This window comes from Halichoeres trimaculatus, unplaced genomic scaffold (assembly GCF_033239565.1).
Source record: "Halichoeres trimaculatus isolate MK-OKI-2021-1 unplaced genomic scaffold, fHalTri1.1 fHalTri1_scaffold_14, whole genome shotgun sequence".
NCBI lineage: Eukaryota > Metazoa > Chordata > Actinopteri > Labriformes > Labridae > Halichoeres > Halichoeres trimaculatus.
Genome location: NW_027437192.1, coordinates 16,951,750 through 16,965,533, shown reverse-complemented (window position 1 = coordinate 16,965,533; position 13,784 = coordinate 16,951,750). Strand labels below are relative to the sequence as shown.

The 13,784-nt window shown below is 38.4% G+C and overlaps 2 protein-coding genes across 3 annotated transcripts in view; one reads left to right on the top strand and one right to left on the bottom strand.

The window, feature by feature from the left end:
• ctnnal1 (catenin (cadherin-associated protein), alpha-like 1) overlaps window positions 1-7,432 on the top strand; it is a 66,269-nt gene extending 58,837 nt beyond the window's left edge. The window contains exons 12-19 of one of the 2 annotated variants that reach the window (XM_074686684.1): window positions 263-300; window positions 390-440; window positions 1,316-1,470; window positions 1,753-1,810; window positions 2,371-2,427; window positions 4,592-4,711; window positions 5,338-5,421; window positions 5,930-7,432. In XM_074686684.1, coding sequence (XP_074542785.1) covers window positions 263-300; window positions 390-440; window positions 1,316-1,470; window positions 1,753-1,810; window positions 2,371-2,427; window positions 4,592-4,711; window positions 5,338-5,421; window positions 5,930-6,100 — 734 coding nt within the window. In that variant the 3' untranslated portion in view covers window positions 6,101-7,432. The remainder of the gene's footprint in view (window positions 1-262; window positions 301-389; window positions 441-1,315; window positions 1,471-1,752; window positions 1,811-2,370; window positions 2,428-4,591; window positions 4,712-5,337; window positions 5,422-5,929) is intronic. The other variant, XM_074686685.1, reaches the window with a different exon arrangement.
• A 40-nt stretch (window positions 7,433-7,472) lies between these two features.
• On the bottom strand, window positions 7,473-9,319 carry abitram (actin binding transcription modulator). Its single transcript, XM_074686686.1, has 6 exons — window positions 9,112-9,319; window positions 8,917-8,968; window positions 8,501-8,630; window positions 8,317-8,393; window positions 8,166-8,235; window positions 7,473-7,959 (listed from the first exon to the last, which is right to left on the bottom strand). The coding sequence occupies exons 1-6, from the start codon at window positions 9,200-9,202 to the stop codon at window positions 7,822-7,824; spliced, it is 558 nt and encodes a 185-aa protein (XP_074542787.1). The 5' UTR covers window positions 9,203-9,319; the 3' UTR covers window positions 7,473-7,821.
• Window positions 9,320-13,784: the final 4,465 nt, after the last annotated feature.

The following is a 13,784-nucleotide window of genomic DNA, read 5'->3' as shown; positions in this document are numbered from 1 at the left end:
ATGACCATAGAGTTGATTGCCTGTAGTGGATTGAGGGAAATTAAACTGTGTTCATTAAAAATGATAAAATGTGTCGAGGGAGGACGTGTGAAAATGCAGAATACTTTCATTAACATAATTACTCAGTAATCTTTCTTGCCATTCTGATGCTCTGGACAAAGTAAATATATCTGCTCAGCAGTTTCACCAGACATTAATTGTTTTTTTATGATTTTATTCTTTTGACCTTGTGCTCAAATCATCTCAATAACTCTGCTTTTAGGAGACAAAAGACCTTATTTGTCGCTTCCCAGGCCTGGGGTGAGAATCCTACTATCTATCCTCATAAATATTCTCATGCTTAAATAGTTTGTGATTCCTCTGATTAATGCCTCTCTCTTCTCCCACAGAAACACTCAGCAAACTTGAAGACTGCCAAGGCTGTCAAGTTGGACGCAGAGGTAGCACACGCCGTAAACTCCTGCTCCCTTTTAGAACAATACATCACGTCACGTCCCGTACCCTTTTCTGACAGCGCTATATTCATCTTTTGGAGACTTTGTGTCACCTCGTTTGAAGAATTGATGGTGCTCGTATGGTAATAGGCTGCAAACCTGCAGGCCAGCAGTTTTTCATGCCCTGTGCTGCCACAGGAAGCAGAATTATGCTGATGAAAGAGCTTCACAGAGTTTTAACAAAAGAAAACAAGCTTGTTTAGCTTACATACATTTAATCTTTTTTACGCTATTTATTTATCCAGCTGATTTTATGAAGAGCACAGACCTTTTGAGATGATTTGTTGATATCTAAAAACCTGATTCAAACACACTATTTTCTCCACATAAGAAAAAGATCAGGATTACAGGAAGCCATGAGTTGCACATAACAAATACGCATACTTCATACTGTCATGTATTTATAGCAACACACACCTCTTAGTGGTTTAGTTAAGACTTAAAGAAAAAACAAGTGCATTTTGAAGTAATGCAGCAAAAAACAAAGTAAAGCCTAAGATGACTTTTGCATTTTTTACCATGATTTTCTCCTCGATGGTGAGTCATTTCTTACCTCAGGGGATTATGCTAAGCAGCTGCTGCTTCAGTCAGGATGCTGTCATTGTTTTCTTTCACTTTGAATCAAAAATCTGAACAAAGAAGCAAAGTTTGTAACAGTAAATTTATCAGACAGTGTGCCGATGGAAAAGTAAAGCTAAAACCTAAACCCTATTCCTACTCTCCTGTATGAATTTGTTAATAAAGGATAGTATAAACATTATACAAACCCGTTCTCTATAGAATAACTTGTTCTGCATGTGTGTGTTTGTGATTGTGTGCAGGAGCAGACCAGCATTGCCAAGCTCGGCCTTGAGCTCCGTCTGCTGTCGTCAGACGTGGACACAGAGGTGGAGAAATGGGAGGAGCAGGAGCATGAGATAGTGCGGCAGAGCCAGAGCTTGGCTAGTATGGCCTACAACATGCATCTGTTCACCAGGTAACCACACAAGACCGCTTTGTTCACAATCACCCTCTCGCTCTGATTTTACCTACATCTGCTGCTTGTTACCTTCGTTACAACACTGTAAAGCCTTTTCGGCATGTATTGATTTCTTATCAGGGCATGCTTTGATGCTCCACTGAAGTTGACAAACTATGACTGATCTTGACAGTAAATTCATTGCGACTCATCTAGGTTACACTGCTTTTTGATAACTGTGAATATATTTTTATCCTCATCCATCTCTCACTCCGTCCTCATTTTCTGTTTCCCGTATTGATTCCCCAGAGGGGAGGGGCTGCTGAAAACAACACTGGATCTGTTTCATCAAGCTGAGGTACGTGCATCTATATCTGCTAATCTCTCTGTCTCTCCACTTTCTGATCCTTTTTCCTGCTGGTTTACTTAGCCTGCAAATAAGCACAGATATTTTTTTATTAAATTGAAAACAGTGGAGTAAATGGATCAGTTAGTAAAGAAATGCCAGTGCACTTTTATGTACTTACATTTTGCAGTTCTTATAGAATATGACCAGCATCTATTATCCTGGCACAACATATATGTTGACATGTTTCCAAACAGGGTTGCATGGATGGAGTGCACCCTATTGAACCAGGTACATTGCCAGTAATGTGCAATATTTGTGGAATCAGGGTCCAAAAATGTCAGCCCAAGATTTATTCCAGTTGTTGAGAAAGAGGACGATAAGAGAGGATGAGGGATGATAGGGGTAGGAGAGTGGAGGAATACAGATGAGCAGAACTGAGAAAAACTAACATCTCAAACTTTACTGACCAAGCTTTTTACTTTCAGCAGACACCTTCCTGGAGGAAGCTTATAGAACAATTGTCCAGCTCTTATTTTTGATTTCTGTCTTTTTCAAACTCGTTTTTCCAGGTTCTCTCTGAGGAAGGGCTCCAGCTGTGTTCATCTCTCCGTACTTTTTCCTCACAGGTAAAGGCTAAGGCAATTTTTCTGTCTCTTCAGTACTCCTGAACATGAAGCACCAGTAACACAGCATCTTTTACACTTAACTGAATCTTAGGATTATCAATGTAACATCAAAGGAAAAAAAACTATCATCCATATGAGCACCAATTTGTCTTTATTTAAGAACAAAGTCATGATGATATGAGGAAATAAACAATGTTTTATAACTGCCTAGTAGATTGCTCTCTTTGGAATAGACTTGTTTTTTGCACCATGGAAGTCAGAGTTCTGGTTTTTGTGATACATTTTAAAAAGAAGAACTTAACAGGATTTTCCTTATTCCTCTTTTTTTACTGCAGGCAGCTGGCTGTTTCTCTGATACATTCCTTTAAAATAACATCCAGGCTAACCATAGCCTAAGGAAAACTTTTGCTCATAAAGTTTTGACTTTATTTTCAGAGTAAACTACTTAGTTATTTTATAACTTTTCTTATAATATTACAGCTCTATCCTCAAGGTCTTAGATTTTTTTCTATCATAAATGCTGCTTTAATACCTCGCAGTGCCATGTAAAGAGTGTGCAGATGTGAAAATGAAAGGGCAGGGATGATGGGAAGTACTTCTGCAAATTAGTGTTTCCGACAGGGTGAGGAAGACCCCAGTGCTTTGTTTTTGAGGGTATCCAATGTGCATCAGCTACAGCTCAGTATGCAATGTCCAGTGTTTTTCTGGATGACTGAAAATAATTTCTCTCTTTTTCACAATGAATTGACATTGAATGGAACATTTGAATGGACATTGAAACCAAAACATTAGCCTGCTTATATGTTAAACCTATGTGAGACAGAACATTTCAGTGAAGGCCACTTTTGATAAGATAAACAGGACTCTCACAGATAGACCTTTATCTTCCTTTACAAGGAAATTATAAGGAAATTTATAGCCACAGCCTGAACAGAATGTATGGGAAACATGAATACAGAACATCTATCCCACCTGACAGCAGAAGAGTAAACATCTATTTATGTTTTTGCTTGTCAGGGTATTGAATTGACACCAGGGAAAGGAATTGATTATTTTATATATATATATATATATATATATATATATATATATATATATATATATATATATATATATATATATATATATATATATATATATATATATCTGTGTATAAACACCAAAAGCCAGGAAGAGAGGACATGTCTTTATTTTCTTTTCAACTGCTTGAGCCACTCGCACATTTGTATGCACACAAACACCCCCACACTCCGACACCTGTGCCCTTACCCACGTTGCGCCGCTCACACACATACACACACCCATATCACCCACCCTGACATGCCACTACGGTGCCAGGTCGGCCTTATAAATCACCAAGTGAGGGGCAGGAAATTAAGCCTGTCACCCACTTTCACCATCTTCTTATTTTCCTCTCTGAGCTGCGATCCAAACAAACAAACTAAACAGTCTTCAGTGCTTCCTTCCTATCCTTGCACTTCAACAACTACCTCCTCGGGTCTTTTAAGTTTAATTAAAGGGCTCTCATTGGCAGCTATTAACGACCGCCATTCATCACTGCTGCGTCTGTAGGTGTGTGTATTGTATGGTGTGCTTGTGTGGAGGATGGAGGTAAGGGAGTAATTCATAACTCGCCACACTCTTTCTGATTAATTACCTTGAACAAACCGCTTTCAAAGGAGTCCTTTTGTCTCACCTATCCACCTCTGGAGTTCTGTCTCAGAACACACTCCAGTTATTGTGGCACCCTTATAAAAACTACAGGAGTATAAATGCAAACGTTCTTGGTTATTTTTGATTGTGGTTTGACAGGTTTTATATAGTTTTTGAGAGCTATTCCTGAATAAAAAAAAGTGTTTTTTTTACATCATTGGAGGCGTGTAACTGAGGTAGATCGACAGCCCCCATGACTGAGATTTAGGGATTAACTCAGCTGGGTAACAGACTTAAGCTTTAGATCATGACCTGGCTGTTGTTGAAGGATTACATCAAGTAACCCTAAAATGTTTTTAATCCTCTTTCTTTTTTTTTTACTTATTCCAATGCTTGATTTGTATTTTAAAACCACAGCTGTACGTGTTAACACAGTCTACCATGGTAATACCATTATAAGCATATCTGCTCATCTACTTTCCATCCCTCTCTCTCTGTCTCTCTGTTCCAGCTGGTTGATGAGGAGAAGTCTGCGGTGATGACAGAGATGGAGAAGCTGGTGGCTTTGTGCCAACAGCTGCAGATGGGGGCTAAGACTCCTGTGCAGGGCAAGACTGCCACCTTCCAGAAGGTACTCAAACTACGCTCGTGTCTCTCTTTGTAATTTTGTTTTATGTACTTTTCTGCAAATATGAATGTTTGAGTGAAGGTTTAAATGGAAAAAAAACAACATTACAGGGAGTGCACAGAAGGTCCTTTCAGATATGGTCTTAGAAAAACGAGAACTAGCTTTAATCACATCAAAACTTCATATCTCATAAAAGACCAACCTCTGACTGCCCATGGCTGCTTCTCTGATCTGCAAGTAACAACATTATCAAACACAGGGCATGAGATTAATGTCTGTGTGCAAGGATAAATGATCATTATAAGCAGGGAAGAGGTGCCCTAGGTCCATGTAAGTTAAGTCAAAGGTTTGAATCAAAGAAAGGATGAAGAAAAATAGACTCTGCTCATTATAAGTGTGTTTTAGATGTGGATCCACTCCCATCAGTCTCCTTCCCTATTCAGATGCTCACAGTGTCATTTATCTCTAATGCGAGAGTCTGCCTGTCAAGGGACTGTTACATAAGATCAGGAAACACAAAATAAAAATGCAAATACTGAACTAAATTCAGTCAGTGAGTTATGTGTTTTGATATGCTGTATAAATAGTGAACTTCTTTTCTGTGTATATTTTATTTCTGTTGCTCAAAGGTGGACTCATCCATCCAGACAACCAGGAGCATTTTGACTGTGGTCCTCTCTCTCCTCCCAGTCTGTAACAAGCTCAACAGAAAGGTGACTGCCAGTAAATCAGACACATGATTACAAGTCTGGCACCAGTATTAACCTGCTAATCCACCCATTTGTTGTTTTATGTTTTTATATGTTTTATGCTTTTAATGTTTGATAAGTTTTGTTTTTATAGTTTTTATTGTTTCTGTCTGTTTTTTTTTTTTACTGCTAAAGCACTTCAGTAGGACACTGGCTGTTTTAAATGTGCTCTATAAATAAAGATGACATAGAGATTGACACTAAATAAAGAAGGAATGTTCAAAAAAATAGAAGTTTTTAAACACACCATAATTATCAACTTTCAAATTGATTTGCATCAATCCCTTCAAGTAGTTATTTTCTTCTTTCTTTCTTTCTTTCTTTCTTTCTTTCTTTCTTTCTTTCTTTCTTTATTTGTTTGTTTAGTTTTTGGAAAGGACAATGCAAGAATTAGTTCAGAAAAGGATAATCTCCATAGAGTGTAATGGACCTCTGTTTCAGTTAATGTCCATTCTTCTTTATCTACTTTTAGTACAAGTCAGAGAGGAGCAGCCTGGGATCTCCCCAGGACTGGAGAGAGAGGCAGGATGCCTCCACGCCCGTAAAAGAGGACGGTGCCCTCAACAACAAAAACAGCAATGGGTTTGGTGTCAAATCATTAGAGCAGCACATGGCTGGGCTCAACCTCCTGGAGAGCAAATAATCCAGGAAATGGTCACCTCCTTTGTCCACTATTCTCCCTTGGAGCGGCACAAAGCCAACATCACCTTCCTGGGGGACATGCTATCCCAAAAAAACATGTTATTTCCCTCATCATCATGCACCCACCAGATGTGGGAGAGTTGCCAGGGTCAGTCAGTTTGTGTTTTGCTGTTGAGGATGGATTATGAAATGTACAGAGCTGAGCTTTCTGTGCCCAGGGGCAGTTTGACCCCAGGGTAACTTTTTACCTGATGAACCAGTACCACCTTGATCCACAAGATGGAGACAATCAGCCAACACTCGACTTTGCCATTTGAAGTTGTGCAAAGCTGGCACAGACCTGATTTTAGTTCTGTCTTTCCTCTCGACTTCGATTTGATGAACTGATCAGAAATCAGGAAAGAACTCCTCTTGATGCTCAGCCATAATCCTGTCTTCACTATGTGCCTCTTTGCTTTGTGGTGTACTGTAAACGTGTTGCACATGTAAGCCAAACAAGAAAAAAAGAGAAGTTACTGAAAACCTGCCCTGCATGATGCCATCACAAATCCTAAGTGTTTGAGTCTCTGATGAGCAATGTGTCATACTGTAGTTTTGTAATGTTAACACTTGTTGGGTATTATTAGTCATAATAGTGCATACTGTCTGTTGATCACTAGCATCTCACTGGATTAAAAAAAAAATTCAAGGTCAACCATGCCATATAACATTTTCCTACAGTTTGCTATGTAATGTTTCCTGGTGCCATAACAGTTTAATGCCAAATATGACTGTCCACATCAGCTTGCTAGTATAATATAACGCTCTTAATCATCCAGCATAGATGACTGAAGACTTTGTTTCATTCGGACCTGATTTCTTAAAAAGTCATGTTTATTACTTTGGTCTGTCAGTATCTTAGTTCGTACAGTCCTGTGCATTTATTCAATCATATTCTGTGTAAACTGATCAAAATTAATTTCCCATAAAAAGAAAAAATGAAATCCAATACTGAACTGGCAACAGTGGCAAACAGAGCCTTGAAGTGTACTTGTTATGAAGACTATCATTGTGAAGCTGCCTCGTTTACTCTCTTGTGTTAAATGGAATATGATATGTATAATGGTACTTGAAGCAGAGATATATAAATATATATATACACACTATTGTATCCTAAGGTTATGACTTTGGTACTAGGTGAGGGTGTTGTAATGACTTAAATTAACATGGTTAAGCTTTGTACAGTGAGAGCAGCAAAGGATGCTGGGTATTGTAGTGGCACTACAGATGTGAAGAAATCATAGATATAGTTTTGGACCATCTATTCTTTTGACAATTGAAAGGACAAACGTGAGACATAAAAAATAAAGAATATTTTTCTTACTTCATTGTCATGTGTTTTTTATTGACATTTAAAAAAAATATAAGGCCTGAAATTAGTAAAAGAGTAATTTACAGGAAAAGCAATTTTCATTATTTTCTTTTTTCCAAATCAGAAAATCTAAATAATAAATAAGCAATGTCTCAATACTTCTGGAAACCTCCCTCTGTTTTTAAACTACAAGAGAATGAAATAATAGGCTTGAGGCACAGTGCTTGCATTCAATGCAATAGTTCCTCTCAAGTGACATGTATCCGTCACTTTCCAGGTTAAAGTCTTCATCCAACCTAGTTGGCGTGACAAGAAAAGAGAACCGTCCAGAAAAAGCTCAAACCATGGCAAGGCACAACCCATGAACTCTGTCAAGAGGGCTGTGACTGAACAACAGTACGTTTGGAGACAAGACTCTCAAACTGCTCTCTGCTCAGGAGGTTCTCTGTTATGCTCTTACTCTCCTCGAACTTTGGCAGGATGACAGCGATGTATCCTTCAGTGGATGGCTGTTAGGGTATCAGAGAAAAAGGACATTTAACAGTAGTGACGATTCAAGAGTAATCATGGGGGGTCATGAAACTTAAATTTTCTGTCATAAATTATCTTGACAATAGCATACATTATTTATGGTGCAAACCAAGAATATACCAAATTTAACAAATATGGATAAAGATATCAATAAAAGCAGGATTTTTAATAAATGTATCTTTACCTTTTCTAGCAAGAGTGAAGGTGTTTCCAAAATGCTCTCATTGACCTCAAGAAGACGCCCCCTGATGCAGCTTAAATGTAACAGACATGTAAATAATCAGGATTCACAACCATGTAAAAGATGTGATTAGACCAAAAAACGAATGTCTCACCTGTAAATTGTGTATTCAGTTTCATCAGTGCATGTTATCCTACACAGAGGTGCAAAATCAGTAAGGAACTGACCCCCCTGTAATGGGTGCATTAGAGATTACAGAGCATTAAATGGGCTGGAAACTTGCAAGTGTGTGAAACAGCAAAATGTTTCTGTAGAGTAACTAGTTAGGATATATTTACCCTCTTGGACTTGCCAGAAACTTTGTTTTTCAGCCGGCTGCAGCCTGTGCTGATCTGGTAGTTGATGCTTTTGATTGTTCGCCCATTTTGAAGGATAGGGTGAGTGTCGGCTAATGTGACAACACATAGTCTGCAGATAGAAAGATACATTGTGTTATCTCAGTATAAAAATATGGATTTTATTGAATGATTACAGATCAGATATGGTTTAATGCAATAAGGCACAAAACTTTTTGATAAAAACAACTGCAAATCTTCATAGAAATTGTGGTGCTAATTTGTAGAAAACAAGACGAAAAGGGACAGATACTAAAATGACGCTTTTCTCAAAGGCTGTTCTTCAGAATGTCACCTGGCAGCTTGAAACCGTTAATTATCACCACCTTGTGTTGAATTCATACAACTGTCTAACTCACCTGTTTGAATGCTGTAAGATGCAGTGGTCCTCACAAGGCTTCCCCTTCATGTCTACAGCACAAAAAGACACATTTATATCTAGATCGTGATATATTGAGTTAAACTGTCCACACTGGGTACATGTTCATCCATCGTTTGCTGTCCTAGCATCCTGACTGCTAACATGTCACAGAGTGTGGTCGGGTAATATTTACCTGCTCTGTACCACCGTGTATAATATCGATCGACAACTGAAGGTGCCGTTGTTTTTGTTTCCGTCTCTTCAACACAGTCCATCAACAGCATTTACTACACGGATTATATAGAAAGAAACACTGAGCACACCTTATACCGGTTTACTAGCCTGCGTGACGGAAAGTAAATTATGAGACACGGGACGGTCCGTCCTTGTAAAAACTCCGGAACTTTTCAACCTATGTTTTCAAAGCATTAATCGTTCCGGAAGTTCTTGCTGCTACCGTTAGTAAAATGAAAAGGGTATGGTTGCAGATTTACCGTATAAAAACCCAAGACTTTTTTAAATTCTGTTTTCAAAATAAAAGCACGGCAATTGAATTTGTGGTTTGCTAACTCTGTAGCAGATTCAGAGAGGAGTTGGTCATCCGCCATACATCAAAGATAGCATTGTTGTTAACTCCATCGCTTAATAAATTTTTAGTATATATATATATATATATATATATATATATATATATATATATATATATATATATATATATATATATATATATATATATATATATAATTTTTTTTTACAGTATATGTTTAAAACCTTAATAACTGTTCCTTTAAGGCTCTGTCCTGCCAGATTGTGTATTTATGCTAATAAAAAGGGACTTGAAATGTGATGTCATTGTCCCTTTAAAGTCCCTACATTGTTTTTTGGTCCTCATAAGTTTTTTTTAGAGTGCCCCAACCTAACAACGGACCCAGCTCTAGGACCTCAGGAAAGGGTAGTTTATTTAAACCACTACCGGCTGTGTGTGTGTGTGTGTGTGTGTGTGTGTGTGTGTGTGTGTGTGTGTGTGTGTGTGTGTGTGTGTGTGTGTATGTATGTGTGTGTGTGTGTGTGTGTGTGTGTGTGTGTGTGTGTGTGTGTAGGACACTAAAATGTCCGCTAGGTGTCACAATTTCTGTCTTAGGTTACGTGGCTATTTAAGTAGGAACCTTTCAGCAGGTAACAGGTGTTGCTAGACAGTTGGGAGGCGGAGCACAAATAGTTTTTTGACCACACTACCGGCATGCCAGACTGGTTGAGCAATAAATCATCCATCAAATGTTATCCAAAAGAAGAAGATGTTGGATGTTTTTATCTTTATAAAATAAAACGAAGCGGTGCACGGCAAACGCGTTGATTACGTTTAGCTCATCTGTGTAGCCCCACAGTGGCTAAGTGTTTGGCCTAGTCGCTACATTCATGTCAAAAAACTGCTAAAGGATGCTAAATGCGCGTCTTTGGTGGCGATGGGCAGTTACTGAAGTTTCGGCTGAACAGATGCTTGAAATGAACATTTAATACCTGGAGTTCAGCTGCAACATCGAGGTAGTGCTATCGGCTACAGGGCGCCACAGACAGCTTTCGGCTTGGCGGTGTACAACACATTTTCCTTCAGTTCAAGACCCCTTCCATCAGTGTGAGGACACTGAGAGCGGTTCTTGGAACCACGGCAGAGGATTCATTCATCAGGGACATGCATGGCACCCCGAATGAGGTATGTGTAGCGCTAAAAGGTATGAATGGCCATTCTTGTATGTACGCACACTTGTTGGCGCGAATCCTATGCATTGGTGGTTTTTATTTTAAACAAGAGCGTTAGAATAGGCTTTGAATATTGGATGTGCGGAAGGCTGGGGACAGGCCCGTTGAGGCGATTGCAGACCAAAATGATTCGAACATAAATGCAAACAGTGCTGGTGCTCATCAGGAAAATGTAAAACATGTTTCACACATAAAGCTTCCCTTGGTGAAATTAGTAAAAGGAGGTCAATAAAATGTCTGTCTTTTGACTTTTTGTGTCTAAAAATAAATAAACAAGCCTCCATTTTCTCCTCCATGCTTTTTAAAGCTTCTAAATATGGTCAAGTGTACTACCTCATCTTCCTCAGTTTTAGCTGCTTGAAATGTTTTATATGTCCATTCTGTAAACAAAATAAAATGACTTTTTCCATTTTGTCTGATTCATTTTTTTTGTAGGTTTTTTTTTTTTTTAATCTCTTTCAGGAAAACATATGTGTCAACTTAAACAAGAAGAGTTCCAAATAAGTGTAACTTAGAGAAGTTCCTGGAGCATTTCAGAGACCATCTGGCCACCAAAAATGAATGAGGTTGTTGCAATTTAGAAGAATGCTCTATGTTAGCACAGAGAACAGTACAAAACATAAGGGACTTTGTGGTTGAGGGCGTCAGTGTGTCTGTATTGAGGTTAAGCTGCTGACCATGATTTATAAAGAAATGCATTTAAAAGGGAAAGCTAATGCCAGTTAAAAAAAAAATTGACTCCTGAGTTGTATGAAAGGCTGTTTACTGGGAGTTACAGGATGTTCATCTTGCCTGTGTTGTCCACAGTTGTAGTGTTTTTGTTTATCATTTTTTCTTTGAACATTATAAGGATATGATTTCAACAGAAAAGCTCATTTTTAATTAAGTGCTAATGTTGTGTTGTTCTTATATTCACTATTAAGTGTTCTTATTTTTATGCTAATATGTCATTCACATGTTAAACATTTCTTTTATATTTTTGTGGTTTGCAAATCAGAATTCAACTGAAAGTTGATTTATTTTTTTATAGAAACCATATTTGATAACAGTTCCCTCAAGGCTTTATGCTGAGGCCCTTTTCTCCATACATCATTCTCCCAGTTTCCAGCTCTATCTACAAATGAAGTGAATTCCCCCCAAAATTCAACTTTAGAAATCAAATCAGGGAGTCAGTTGCTACCTTATGCCAGAAGGTGGTGTTATTTTGCTGTTTAATGAAAAGCATGAAGAAACACAGAGAGGGGGTTAACTAACTACAACCTACTGATTCAATTTTTAGATTCCCAGAGAATTATCTTATAGGAAAGATAATGACAAAAATAAGTTGAGATCATGAGGAAACAAAATGTTTTCAACCATGACCCTTCAGAGCTTCTGTATTTGTGCAGCAAAATAGTTGAATTGTTATACACACTCTTAGTGATAGCTAATAGGGAGCCTTCTGCTAGCTTTTAGAGTGCAAAGTGCAAAATGAGCTGCCATCTTTTCCGTTTTTGTTGTTGTGTAGTTCAGCAACACCAAGCGCTGACATCAAACCTCTGAGTCTAAACTTAAATTTCTGACTCATATTTCTATAAAATATGAGTCATATTATGTTTGTGATTTTATCAGTCCCACGTGTGAGTGAAAACTACAATAATGTAATCACAGTTTCCTGCTTATATACTTTCCTGCTCCCAGACTGTAATATCATAGATGATCGTAAGGAAAAAAAAAACCCCAACCACTCACCTCTGTATTGATAATCCAAACTCTTTCAATTGATTCCAGAGTAAATCCATAGTGTATTAAATGAGTATATATTATATTAGTATATTGATGCTAGGCGCTGCCCAAGTGGCTGCCTGTTGCGGCAGCTCTCCCTTTTTTGTCTGTTTCTTGTAATTTTTCTTCTCTTTTCCGCCATCTTTGCATTTGGAGTGGGTCATTACCATGTATGGCTCATTTGTTGGGAATGGACACTAAACTTATTTTGTCTACACTATTTTTACTGCTTTTGCTCCTGTGTTTGTCTGGAGATCGCACCTGTAACCATGGCCACATTGTTTACAGGTGAGATCAGTTGCTAGCAGCCTGTGGCATGTCAATGCTAACTGGTGCAAGGCCTGATGTTTCCCCACAATGTGAGGAGAAGGAAGTGAAGTGAGCTAAGACGTGACAACTTCAACCTGTCCTTCTATCATGATTGGAAACGTAAGATCAGTAAGATGAATAAGCTAGCTGTGCTAACCCAGCAACAGAGGAAATACTAGAAGCAGAGTAGCACCATGCTATTCACAGACATGGCTACAAGCAGACAGGATACAGGAGACAGAGACTGGACAGACTGCTGAAGAAGCTCAGTCCTGGACCCTGAGGAGGTGGAGGCTGGCTGACTGGAGAATGATGGACAAGCTGTCATCATCTTTTGTTTTCTTGTATTGCTGCTGTGGCTCCTTAATTTCCCCTCGGTGATATAGTACATTTTATTCTATTCTTTTATTATTCTACTCATTTGCCCAACTCTTCTCCATCTTTTTAATGACACTTTTATAAATATTAAATCAGGCAACAATTGTTTCTCACAGTGTTGTGTTACTGTGAGTCACACACCCAGGGACTACCGATGAAAATAGCTAAGCTTCTGTAGCCAATGGGTGCTGCTCCTGTGACCGTGTGGGACCCTTACCGTTATCCATTTTGTGCAGCTGCTTAAAAATTAGTGATGTAACAGGTGTGGGCAACAAGTGAATACTGAAACAGGAGTGGCAGACCTGCTCTGACACACAGATGAGTAGAAAGTACTGATACTTATGTTGAAAATGTAACTGAGTAAAAGTGAAAAGTTCTCAGAGAAATAAATACTTCTAAATGTACAAAGTACCTGAAAAATCTACTAAGTACAGTAATGGTGTATTTGCACTTTGTTACTTGCCATCTTTTTTCGATAGGATGCATCTGTTTAAGGCTACTTACTTTACAAAATTCCTAGTTTATCTGATTCATGGCCATCACACAGTGAATCAGTTGAAATGATAACTCTTTGAGCTGTGTGTCTTTTCCCTCTCCATTGGCTCTAATGACTCTCGCAGATGGCGGATATACTTCTGAGTATGTTAGGCCTGCATC

Bases quoted from the DNA above. Each gene is read 5' to 3' on its own strand.
- abitram (XM_074686686.1), bottom strand. From the start codon at position 9,202: ATGCTGTTGATGGACTGTGTTGAAGAGACGGAAACAAAAACAACGGCA. The intron at 8,631-8,916 runs GTGAGTTAGACA...TTCTATCTGCAG, and splicing joins ATCTTACAGCATTCAAACAG to ACTATGTGTTGTCACATTAG. The intron at 8,236-8,316 runs GTGAGACATTCG...GTTACATTTAAG, and splicing joins ACTGAATACACAATTTACAG to CTGCATCAGGGGGCGTCTTC.